Source organism: Hyla sarda, chromosome 8 (assembly GCF_029499605.1).
Source record: "Hyla sarda isolate aHylSar1 chromosome 8, aHylSar1.hap1, whole genome shotgun sequence".
NCBI lineage: Eukaryota > Metazoa > Chordata > Amphibia > Anura > Hylidae > Hyla > Hyla sarda.
Window position 1 is genome coordinate 98,583,594 of NC_079196.1, and position 13,304 is coordinate 98,596,897.

The 13,304-nt window shown below is 43.8% G+C and overlaps 1 protein-coding gene across 1 annotated transcript in view; it reads right to left on the reverse strand.

Moving 5' to 3' along the window:
• BMPR2 (bone morphogenetic protein receptor type 2) overlaps nucleotides 1-13,304 on the reverse strand; it is a 187,838-nt gene that overhangs the window by 18,126 nt on the left and 156,408 nt on the right. The window contains exon 10 of the mRNA XM_056534226.1: nucleotides 7,030-7,166. Within this exon, the coding sequence (XP_056390201.1) occupies nucleotides 7,030-7,166 (137 nt within the window). The remainder of the gene's footprint in view (nucleotides 1-7,029; nucleotides 7,167-13,304) is intronic.

Consider the following 13,304-nt stretch of genomic DNA (forward strand, 5'->3'; position numbering starts at 1 on the left):
GCTGAAGTCTCATATAATCATAAGGATTCCAAGTCCACGAGGTCGTCTCCCTTTTTTGTTGTCTATGGACTCCATCTCCGTTCTCCTCTTCCTCTCCCAATTTCCTCCGGTGTTCCTGCTGTTGATGAGCTGGTCCGTGACTTCTCCACCATCTGGCAACAGACCCGACAGTCGTTATCCCAGGCTCCTTCACACATGAAGGCGCAAGCTGATAAGAGTAGAAAACCTGCTCTGTCCTTCTCTCCTGGTGACACGGTGTGGCTTTCATCCAAGTACATCTGCTTCAAGATACCCTGTTACAAGCTTGGTCCTTGCTACCTTGGTCCCTTCCAGATTCTACAAAAAAATTAATCCTGTCTCCTACAAACTGCGTCTACCTGCTACGTTACGTATTCCCAATTCCTTCCATGTCTCTCTCCTTAAGCCTCTTGTGATAAACCGGTTTTCTAAAAAGAATTTTGTCCCCACACCTGTCTCCATCTCTTCTGACGTCTACAAAGTTAAAGAGATTCTTGCCACTAAAACCGTGAGAGGTAAACAATTTTTTTTGGGAGGGTTACGGTCCTGAGGAGAGATCTTGGGAGCCTAAGGAGAAATATCCTGGACCGTGAACTTCTCAGGAGTTTACTGAATCGTAAAAAGAGGGGGAGACCAAAGGGGGTACTGTTACTTTATGCGATCTGCTCCTTTTACCTGCTGCTGCCAGCAGGGCTGGGACTCGCATCGCGGGACACACCCGCATGCGAATCCCATCCCGTCACTCACCTCGTGCTTCTCCTGCCCCCGTCTCTGCCTCTCTGCTCTGGCACGCGTGTCCCCGTCCCCTAGGGGGCGCGCATGCAGGAGCTTTAAGATTTAAAGGGCAGTGCGCCCATTAGTGAAGTAACACCTGTGGCTCATTGATAAATTCCTCCACCTCCCACACTTCTCTGACGGATCTTTGTTGCCATAGTGCCTGAGAGAAAGCATTCCTAAGAGTTGCCTTGCCGTGAATCATACCCTTTGCTCCGTGACCTGACCTTGCTCCTTTGCCACCTGCCTACTGACCACTTGCTACGTTCCTGACTACGCTACTGTGCTGCCAGTCCTGACCTTCTGCTATCCTGACCACGAGTTGCCTTATCCCACCTGTGCCTTGAATCTCCTCAGCTGCCTTTGTGGTCGAGCCGTGCCAGGGGTAGCAACCTGGGTACCGCCTGCCGCCTGCCGCAGCAAGTTTGTCCCATTTTGCGGCGGGCTCTGGTTAAAACCAGCGGCACCTTAGACTCCGCTATCTGGTACGGTCCGAATCATCTACCACACAGGTCCAGTGGATCCACTATCATCAGTGTTCCAGTCTACTGAAACGTGAGTGTTACACAATCCACTCTTAGTAAATCAAAGCCAATGTGTGCGTGTATGTATGTGTACAGTGTCCATTTTAGGACATCGTCAGTCGTCAGACGTAACTCTGTCCTCTGTCAGGTGAAACGCTGTCCCGCCTCCTCCCCCGGGCCAATCTCTGTCAGGCGTCAGGCGCAACTCCCTCCACCCTCTTTTGTCATCCTAAAGTCTCTCATCCAAAACTTTGTCATCCCTCAGACTAAAAACTTTCCTGCTGTGTAGCAGAGCCGAGTCAGTGTTGGCTCTCTGCTATACGGGTTCTGCTGTACACGCTATTCAATGTCAGCTCTGCTATACAGACTCTGTAGCACATGTAGTGTCTGTAGTATACACATGTGCAAGTTTCACAGTTTAGACTCTGCTATACAATGCTGTGCAGCGTCGGCTCTGCTATGCAGCAGGAAGTTGCATCTGAGGAAGAATCGTCTGAGGAAGGACGGCGATTGGTCCGAGGGAGGAGGTGGGACGCCATTTCACCTGACATGACGGAGTTATGTCTGGCATCTGACGATGTCCTAAAATTGACACGTATATGTGTGTTTGTTCCAGCATCACTTCCAAACAGTTGAAGATATTAACATAAAACTTGGCACACATGTTACTTATATGTCAACAACAAACAGGATAGGTAATTTAACCCTTACCCACTCCAATTTGCGAGAGTCTGGGTTTTTGTTTAAAGTCCAATGCAAATCTATGGGAAATGTATGTTCTACATAACTTCTGTACGGCTGGAGAAATTTCGATAATACTTGGTCACGTTACTTATATGTCAAACATAAATATATATTAGTTAAATTAACCTTAACCTGCCCCATGCAAGTAGGACTTCTGGTACCTTACTCACCAAGCTCCGCCCTGCATCTCCTGGTGAATGTGCAGTCCGGCTGGCAAGCCACACCCTCCCCGCATTCCATACCCCATCTTGAAAATACACGCCCACCCTTAAAGCCACACCCTTTTATGGGATATGGGGACGGGATGCGGGAAAGGGATATGAGGTCGGATATGGGGACGGGATATGAGGTTGGGATATGGGAACAGGATATGGGGACGGGATATGGGGATGGGATATAGGGACGGAAAATGAGGTTGGGATATGAGATCGAGATATGCGGTCAGGCTATAAGGAGGGGATTTGGGAGTCTGGATATAAATATAGCATATGGGGTCAGGATTTGAGGACTAGATATGAGGACAAAAGTTTTCTCCTTTGTTGCTTTTCCTCCCCCAGGGTTAGGTAGGAAAAATTGGGCAGCGCCGATAACTGGCTGGCTACACTTTGTTTTCATACTTCAGCGGTGTCTTAGTGTCTCTTACAGGTATCAAGTAAAATATTTGAATTAGTACAGCAAAGGATGAACCCATTAGGGCCCATGCACACTGCCTTGAAATTCTGCTTGGAACGTTTGGTGTAGCAGAGTCTCATGGCTGTCATTGGGATTCTGCTACCCAATGCACACTAAGGTATTTCAGCGATAGAGTTTTCTGCTGCTATAATTCATCTGCAGAAAGAATGAACATGTAAATTTTTTTTTGAGAGGGGTAGGGGAGAATACCGAGAGAAATGCATTGCTAGCTATGAGGACTGGCAATGTCTACGTGGTACCCTAGTGAACTGATTTAGTCGGCGTTGACCTCCCCCAAAATTTTGTAGTGTGCATGGACCCTAACACTATATGGTAAAACACTGATGAGAAAGCACAGTTTCTCAAATATTTATTTTTCCTTTATTATTGCTTAGGCTGCTTTCACACTATAAAAATACTTCGGTTATAAACGCCAGTTAGGAAATTGGCAGTTATACGGCCGGTACAAAATCACTAACGCCCGTTAGAAAATCCCATTATAGTCTATGGGATTTTTCTAATAGCCGCTTTAACCCATTATCGCCCATCCTTAATAACGGCTGTTATTTTGTGACCGGCAATAGTAAGGGGAGAATTAGTGCATGCATTATTTCTCCCGTTCATTCGCCCGTCACAAAATAACGGCGGTTATTAATAACGGTGGATAACGGGTTAAAACCGCTATTAGAAAATCCCATAGACTATAATGGCATTTTCTAACGGCTGTTAGTGATTTTGTACCGGCCGTATAACTGCCGATTTCCTAACGGGCGTTCATAACGGAAGTATTTTTATAGTGTGAAAGCAGCCTAAGAAATTATTTCTACACCCAGTGGTGGAAGAATAACGTTACTACTAAATAACTTTAAAGGAGTACTATCATGCAAGAAAATGTATCACTTATCCGAATGATAGGTGTAAGTTTTCCCACCCGCAATCACCTGCGCGGAACCCGTCTCTCCCCAGGAACAAGGCGTGTCACCCCTGCACAAAGGGGCAGTTGACACGCCTCTCCATATATCTATATATACAACATTCAAGTATCTCCGGCTCTCCCATAGAGACACATGGAGGGGGCGTGTGTCTCTATGGGAGAGCCGGAGATACTTGAGGGGGCGTTGGGCAACTGGCCAACTTTTCCTCTGGACAGGTTTTGATAAATCTCCCCCTCTAAGTACAATATTAGTATTTGTTCTGCCTCATGTGGATTGGGTCCAGGCAATACATTCAAAATGGTTTTCCTTACAATCTGTCAAGATACGTCACATTTACTCAAAGCTCATAATACAGGTTTTGGCTGTCCAGTCAGGCTGGGAGTTGTAGTTTTGCAACATCTGGAGGTTCACAGTTTGAAGAGCACTGATATCTTATTTTTATGTACTGAAGAATTATCCGGCTATACTATATTTCACCATTCATCAGCAGATCTGATACTGTTTAGTGTTGGTTTTGTGCCCAATACTTAGGAGACCTTTAAAGCAGATCTGTCATCAGACTATACTGCCCTATGTAAAGCCCTTGTACAGTAGTAGTGTTGCTCGCGAATATTCGCAATATGAATATTATTCGCGAATATCGCATATTCGCAAATTCGCGAATATTCGCGAATATAGCACTATAAATTCGTAATTACGAATATTCATTTTTATTTTTTTTCACAGTACACATCACAGTGATCATCCCTCTCTGCTTCCAGCTTGTGTGGTGTAAAGAAGGCTCTAATACTACTGTGTGAGACTGGCGAGCGAATTTTCGCACATGCGAAAATTTGCATATGCAAACATTTGCATATGTTAGTTTTCGCATATGCGAATTTTCGCTTACGGTAATTTTTTTAATGCTAATTTCCGCATATGCTAATTTCCGCATACGCGAATGTTCGCATATGCGAAAATAAAACGCAAATATTACGAATATATATTCGCGAAATATCGCAAATTCGAATATGGCCTATGCCGCTCAACACTATACAGTAGTTTGGGGACAGATCCACTCTGTTACTAAAAAAATGGATATTAACATATTCTTTTTTTGGTATACACAATTGCGTCACAGGCTAAGGCAGGCATCACTGCAGACGATAATTGGCTGAGAGGGCCGTGAATTGCGTTCATCCGCACAATTTTTCACTGGTCTTCCTACAATAAGAAGTGTAACCTGAGGGGTCCATTATGCATTTTTTATAGCTCCCCCTAAATAGAACTTTTTTACCTGTATTTTTTCCCTTTACAAGACATGTGATTATGTGGGGTATTTATCAATTTTGCCTGTTGACAGTTTCTTTTTACCCTTCTTTTTTTCACTTTGGTTTTCGTGGACATGCACCAAATTTATCATTTGGTGCAAGTTGTTAGTAATTTTGGCTCAAATGTTGAAATCAGCTGTTCACAGCGCCTTTTACACAGAACTTACCACCACAGAGGATGCGTATTTTACCCTGTAGAGCAGCCATTTCGGGGTCCCTCCTGCTGTATATCAGCAAGCGACATGAATTATTTTCTTTTGTGGGGTTTATAGCCACCATGTGAAATGGATTTTATTTTCAACTTGAGAAGTTTTTTTTTGGTTACTTTAGTGCAGTGGTCTTCAACCTGCAGACCTCCAGATGTTGCAAAACTACAATTCCCAGCATGCCCGGACAGCCGTTGGCTGTCCGGGCATGCTGGGAGTTGTAGTTTTGTAACATCTGGAGGTCCGCAGGTTGGAGACCACTGCTTTAGTGCTTACCTTTCCTGAACCTGTGTGGGCATGTCCAATGCTGGCTCAACGGAGGGTGAAGGTCCCTCAGAGACAACTATGTCGCAGTATAGTATTAAGCAGCCCTGGAGGCGTTGCTGCTTTCACACAAAAAATGTTTAATGTATTTTGACGCCGGTACATTTTCTGACATTGCTAAGTGTGTTTTCCATGAGCAAAATTTCTTGGCGGTGATTTGCGCCCAAAAAAAACTAAAGACGCAAAATTGCGCCAAAGATCGATTGATGAATTACTGACTAAAGTTAAAATCACACACAGGACCGTGTGATTTTGAGAAAGTTGTAAAAATGACAGTGGAGAAGATGCGCCAAACTTTGGTGCAAAAAAACACTGCGCCAAAGTTACGTGAAAAAAACCCCACATAAATCCTTTGATAAATACCTCCCTATGTCATTTAAGGATTTCTATTAACAATTTTAAGAAAAAATGCCAAAAACACCACTCATCCAACAAATAAACACACACACATTTTTAATGCATTGTTTTCCAGCCTATAGAGGTCTATAGGAGGAAAAACACCACAAACTAGGTATAAAAATACAAGATACAGAGTATACAGCATTTTGTAAAAACTGCTGACTCCCATCTGACAAAAGGGGAATGGTTTAGGTAAAAAAGAGGTGTGGCCATGTAAAAAGAGACATGGTCTAAGTTAAAGGGGTACTCCGGTGAAAAGCTTTTTTCTTTTAAATCAACTGGTGGCAGAAAGTTAAACATATTTGTAAATTACTTCTATTAAAAAAATCTTAATCCTTCCTGTACTTATTAGCTGCTGAATATTACAGAGGAAATTATTTTCTTTTTGGAAATCTCTCTGATGACATCACGAGCACAGTTCTCTCTGCTGACATTATTATAATAATAATAATGCTTTATTTATTGTTGTCCTTAGGGGGATTTGAACCCAAGTCCCCAGCTCTGCAAGGCAGCAGTGCTAACCACTGAGCCACCATGCTGCCCTTAGCATACATCTGCCATACATCTGCTATGCATCTGCTATGCATGGTTGCTAAAATGGACAGAGATGTCAGCAGAGAGCACTGTGCTCGTGATGTCATCAGTGTTCCAAAAAGAATGGAATTTCCTCTGTAGCATTGAGCAGCTAATAAGTACTGGAAGGATTAAGATTTTTTAATAGAAGTAATTTACAAATATGTTTAACTTTCTGCCACCAGTTGATTTAAAAGAAAAAAGGTTTTCACCGGAGTACCCTTTTAAAGCTGCCATCATGGTTGCTTGATCCCGGTTTGCAGTAAGCCAACCAACAGTTGCTCTAAACATAGGCTAGACAGTCTTCAAATGTATTAGCCTGATACACCTTGATAGATCTAGCACATTTATAGACTATACATTTTTTGTAAATCTGGGTCTCTGTGTGAACATTGTCTTAGTAAGGGTGCAGCTAATAAGGCCATTCTGAGAGATTTATTTAGTTCCCTTATTTTACACTGACTGGGGAGATATACAGTCACCTAAAAGCCGTGAACAACTATAAATACATTGATACATATAAATATCATGTCTCCAGATTTGAGCTTACCAGGCTGTTCTCCTTCCATGCCTCTGGAAACTTGGGCCGTTGTTTCTCTCTGGAAACCAATACCTGCATATCTTCAAATGTAGGGTGGTTACCCGCTTCTGCCTGAAATGCCATCTGATATTCGGGCACAGATTCACCTATGCAAAGATCATTGTATTAGTCATAAAGTACTGTGCTGTTTAACACTTACATAAAGGTAACATAGTCTGCATTCATGAAACTATTGTATATTTCCTTTAGATATTTTCATTTAAACATACTGGCTAGAGATGAGTGAACTTACAGTAAATTCGATTTGTCACAAACTTCTCGGCTCGGCAGTTGATGACTTTTCCTGCATAAATTAGTTCAGCTTTCCGGTGCTCCGGTGGGCTGGAAAAGGTGGATACAGTCCTAGGAGACTCTTTCCTAGGACTGTATCCACCTTTTCCAGCCCACCGGAGCACCTGAAGGCTGAACTAATTTACACAGGATAAGACATCAACTGCTGAGCCGAGAAGTTCGTGACGAATCGAATTTACTGTAAGTTCGCTCATCTCTAATACTGGCCATTACTCTAATTTCTAGGTTCTCGTTCATTTGTGTATTAAAGGGAACCAATCATCAGATTTTTCCCTATATAACCCTTGGCAAAGCGTTATATAGGGTAAAATCTTTATTCTCCCCATCCCCGGGGGACGTTCCTGTCCCCAGGGATGGTGAGGATATGAACTTATAAACTGCTCACCACCGCACCCGTAAGTAGTCCCCTGGGCGGGGAGCTCCTCTCACCTAGTCCCGTTACTTTGGCCAGCAGCAACTCCCCCTCGGCTTGATTAACAGGCCGCGTCATCGCTCTGCTCACTGAACAGACTGAGCATAGCGATGACGCGGCAAGTGAAGCAAGCTGAGGGGGCGTTGCTGCCGGCCGAAGTAACGGGACTAGGTGAGAGGAGCTCCCCGCCCAGGGGACTACTTGCGGGGCCGGCAGAGCCTAGTTTATAAGTTCATATCCTCACCATCCCTGGGGGGCAGGAGTGTCCTCTTGGGATGGTGAGGATAAATATTTTACCCAATATAACCCTTTGCCAAGTGTTATATAGGGAAAAATCTGATGATTGGTATAGTGAAGTATATTGGTATAGTGGTATATATGAAGTATAGTGCTATATACATGATTCTATCATTTGCTAAAGAAAGTCCAGATGGCTTCTACTGTAAATTACCAGGACTCTAGTGAGGCTGGGTTCACACTTACGAATCTCCAGACTGAAAACTACCATCTAGAGCAGTGTTTCCCAACCCAGTCCTCAAGGCACACCAACATTCCGGGTTTTTTCAGTTACTCCATTGGAATAGAACAGGGAAAAATTAAAATCCTGGACTGTTGGTGTGCCTAGAGGACTGGGTTGGGAAACACTGATCTAGAGCTTTCAAGTGCAGCCAGCACCGACTGAATCAGTCTGCCCTAGGACCACACGGACATTGCCGTCCTGACAGCACGGATTCCGCCAGAACATTGAGCAGGTTCAATGTTCTGGTGGAATTATTTAATCGGAAATATAATGAGAGGTTTGCTATGGGGATTCGCTCCTGCTCCGTATAGTTTCTGGCAGGGACAGAAGTGACAGCAGAGAGCACTGTGGTCAGACTGGAAAGAACTATACAACGTCTTCTGGAGCATATAGCAGTTTATGAGTACTGGAAAGATTAAGATTTTTAAATAGAAGTTATTTACAAATCTGTAACTTTCTGGCACCAGTTGATTTGAAAACATTTGTTTTCCACTGGAGTACCCCTTTAAGCACTTAGTGGCATCCGTCATACAGAGGGTCCCATAGTAAAAACATGTATTCCTTGCATTATACATCTTTTTCCTGTATATAGCTCAATGGAATAGCATTGATGTCCACATTATTCCATCCAGCAGACCCTGCCGCATACAACCCAAAGTGAGGACAAAATGACACACTTTTGGTCTGCATCTGACATGTTGGGGTCTACAATGTGTTAAACGCATGCGCTGGGACCTATTCTTTTGCTTACATTAAAGGAGTAGTGTACTGAAAAGAATTTCCACTCTGTTGTGCCTGGGCTGCAAAAAAAAGAAAAAGAAAAGAAACTTTAACTCATTTTCTTCTGTTCCCCCATTAGCGTGGCTACAGCTGTCGTCATGCTGCACTCAGCCTATTACTGGCTGCAGTGATGTCCCACCTCGGCCGGTGAAAGGCTGAGCACAGTGTGAAGATCCGTGCACACGGAAGAAGGAAGAAGACCGGAGGACCGAACAGCTGTAGCGGCACTACGGGGGAGGAGGAAGGTGAGTCAAAGTTTTCTTTCCTTTTTTCATGCAGCCTGGGCACAATGGAGTGGAAATTCTTTTAGTACACTACTACAGTACTTCTAAGACAGTTTTCCTGATCACTGGCTTAGAGGCTGCATGTGGTCTCTTAGCTGTTGGCAGCTAAAGATATCATAGAAATGCTGTAACCTGGCACCAGGATCAGAACCATGTGATTGGCAGCTGAAAACAGGCTACAAACCATATCACTGTCTCTTGGCTCTTGGCTCGAGATCATGTAACAGGCACTTGACATTATACCTAGCATTGTAGAACTGGACTTTGCACCAGTACTTGCTAATGTTTTTAGTTTGGTTGTTTCTAGTGGTTGCTAACATACCATTTCTTTGTTTTAGTCACATTATTTGTATTATATACTATGGGGGAGATTTATCAAAACCTGTCCAGAGGAAAAGTTGCCGAGTTGCCCATAGCAACCAATCAGATCGCTTCTTTCATTTTTGAAAAGGCCTCTGAAAAATAAAAGAAGCAATCTGATTGGTTGCTATGGGCAACTGGGCAACTTTTCCTCTCAACAGATTTTGATAAATCTCCCCCTAGATACAAAAAAAAAAAACCATTGAGAAGATTTACTGACATACCAGCCCATAGCTGGCTTTTGCATTGTAGCATATACCATGTCCCACAACAAGGTGCACACCAGCTGGGGAATACTGCACACAATGGAAGGAATTTATCATTGGTTTTACACAGTTTTTTTTTTTTTGTGTCAAACAATTTTTTGCGCATTGGGTCAAAAGATGCAACCTTGTGAAATGCATGGCCAGGTTCTTGCAGTGTTTGGGAATTTATCAACTACGACTTTTTAAGAACTTGAGTTACACAAACAATGATACATTCCCCCAATATAAACAATGCAAACTTTGAAAACTCAGCAATGAGTCATTACAAAAGTCAGTCAATAGTCATTACAGCAGCACGGCATCTGCAGGGTTAATGGTGATATCAGGGATTGCTAATGTGTGCCGTTAGCAGGGAGTCTCTGCTGCTCATAGCAGCTGAAACGCACTGTCTATGAAGTGAGCGCTGCTCCTGTGCAGGTCGTAAATATACATCATGGTGCACTAAGTAATAAAGGACCATGACGTACATTTACATTCTGTGTCCTCTTGGGCTTAAGAAGGGCCAGATTGTGATGGCAAGATGATGAACCAGAGCATCTCTAAAATGGCAGGTCTTGTGTCTGCAAAAAGTGGTCCAAAAAACCACAACGGGTTAACTAGTGACAGGGTCATGGGCACCCAAGAATGATTAAAATGCATGAAGATTAATGGATAGTCCATCTGGTCTGATCCCACTAAAGAGCTACTGTAAAAAAAGTTGCTGAAGAAGTTCCTGCTGGATATGTCAGAAAGCTGTCAAAACCCACAATGCAATGCAGTGCAGTGTATAGAGCTGTGTAGCCCCATATTACATAATATTAGGCAGGTGGTTTTAATTTTATGGCTAATCAGTGTATTCCAATAATATATATATACAGACATGCCAGTGTTCACATGGTTAGAGAACGCCCAAAACGGAGGTTCAGTGGCCTGTATGCATAGAGCTGTTTTTCTGATGTTTACCACTAGATGGCAGTACAATATTAGGTCTCGACACTTTGAACTGTCCATATAGTGTTATGCAAATTTCTCTCTGAAAGATACTTGTTTTTATTCATGTAATGTATCAGTACAAATGGTTGCCGGACATTTTTTTTTTTCATTCACTAGTTGCATTTGGTTTATTTAAAAATAAAAACAACAGATAAAAAGAATTTATATTTGTGTGAAGCTGAGGGTTCAGAACACACCGTTTTTAGCCCCCTCAAAAAAAAATGTGTGTATTAGTACAGGTGTTTTATTTGGTATTTTATACCTCCTGCTAATTTCTCATCACAAGTCATGTGATTCTATTCACCTGAAAATACTCCAATGCATAAGCACATGTGATGTTTTTTTTGAATTTTTTTCCTCCTATAAGGCATCTTCACATACTGGAATTTCTGACCGGTCCTAGCACTGGCAGGACATGCAGATTTGCAGTACGTATGCATGGGCGGACATGCCACACATTTTCTGCTGTGTGAATGTGGCTATAGAAGCCTGAGAGAAAAAAGTCAAAATTTCTTAAAAAACTAAAAAAAAAACTGTCAAAAAGGGCACTTAAGGGTGAAAAAATGAATTCATTAATTAATTTTAAAAAAACCACCACGTGGGTATGGCATTTTTTTATATTTCCCTATTGAGTCCCAGCTAACATCTAACTCTTGAATTGAGATAGACCCACTTGGACAGTTTAACCTTTACAGGAGGTAGCCTTTATACCTGCCTTTATGGACTACTGTGACCAGTGCATATCAAACAAGCATAAATGTACACTAATAAAATAAAAAAACAGCACTCCAAAGACACTTCTTTGAGTTTTATTCCATTTTGTGCATTAAACAGACCTGCAGTGGGGAGCTGCCACAGACAAACAGGGAAGTACAATCATTAACAACTGTTTCATATGTATCCACATCCTTTGTAATGCTTGACAAGGTTTGTGGTTATGTACGAAACTGCTGTCGCTGATTGTACTCCCCTGTTTGTCTGTGGCAGCTCCCCACTGCAGGTCTGTTTAATGCACAAAATGGAATAAAACGCAAAGAAGTGTCTTTACAGATGGTGAGTGCTGTTTTTTTCATTCTTCTTCAAAGATTGTTGGATATTGTCAATGGCTTAACAAGCAACTCCATAAGAGTGATTATCAGTGCACGCTCAAGGTAGCGCACCACACCTATTTGTGTGAACAGAACCTTAATCTTAAAGGACAACTGTAGTGGTACACATTTATATATGCCCGTGCCTAAAAAATATACAAAATAAACTCATACATACCTTCCAACGAGCCCCCGTTGGTCCGGCACTGGCAGTGCTGATGTAATTCCACTTCCTGGGGACGGGGACGCCGCAGAACCGTCGGTGTATCACCGGCTGTAGCGATGTCCCGCCCAGGTTGGTGATAGGCTGAGCCCACTGTCATGTAAGGAGCTCTGGCCGGCTTCAGGGGGGCCCGGCCGTCCCTGGCCCTTTTTTTTTGGTTGTCAGTGTCAAGTCAGCAAGTCAGTGAGTGGGCCACCACCACCCATGACTGATAACTTACAGGGATCATGGGACAATTCTGCGCTTACATGCAGGGATACCTCCGGGCCAGCCTGTCTCTTTAAATTTGCAGTGGCCTGCGGGAGGTACTACTTTCCCCTGCACGCCTGCTGCGCATTGATACAGCCGCCGTGCCACCTCACAGTAGCCCTGTGGCGGAGGCTGAGCAGAGGGGAGTCTCTCTGCTGCCTGCTGAGTGAGGAGGTCAGGTGCGCTGCAGCTCCGCGCTCCGCTGGCTGAGGTGATTGGTGAATTTAGCAGAGCGCCGGCGCAGATAAATATATATAAAAAATAATATATATAATGGTTATTTGGGGCTGGGGGGTGGGGGCCGGAGGAAAGCAGTTGCAGAAGTTACTATAGCGCAGGTGGCAGGCAGCTGAGCTGCGGCCTGCTGCCTGTGCAAAAGATTTGATGAGGGCTCGGAGGCATTCTGCACTAGAGCGGCGCCGGCACTATAACTGCATATAAAAAATATGAGGTGTAGGGGGGGTTATGGGGGTGATAAGAGATGCAGGGGGGGGGGTGTTATGGGGGTGACAAGAGGTGCAGGGGGGTTATGGGGGTGATTAGAGGTGCAGGGGGGGGCGATTATAGTAGTGATTAGGAGAGGTGCGGGAGGGGGGTATAGTAGTGATGAGGAGAGGTGCGGGGAGTATAGTAGTGATGAGGAGAGGTGCGGGAGAGGGGGTATAGTAGTGATGAGGAGAGGTGGGGGGGTCAGCAGTCGGACCCCCACCAAAAGAAATGGGCTGCTTATTATAAAATGCCCGGGGGGGGGGGGGAAGGCAGGGGGGCCCTGGCCTTGA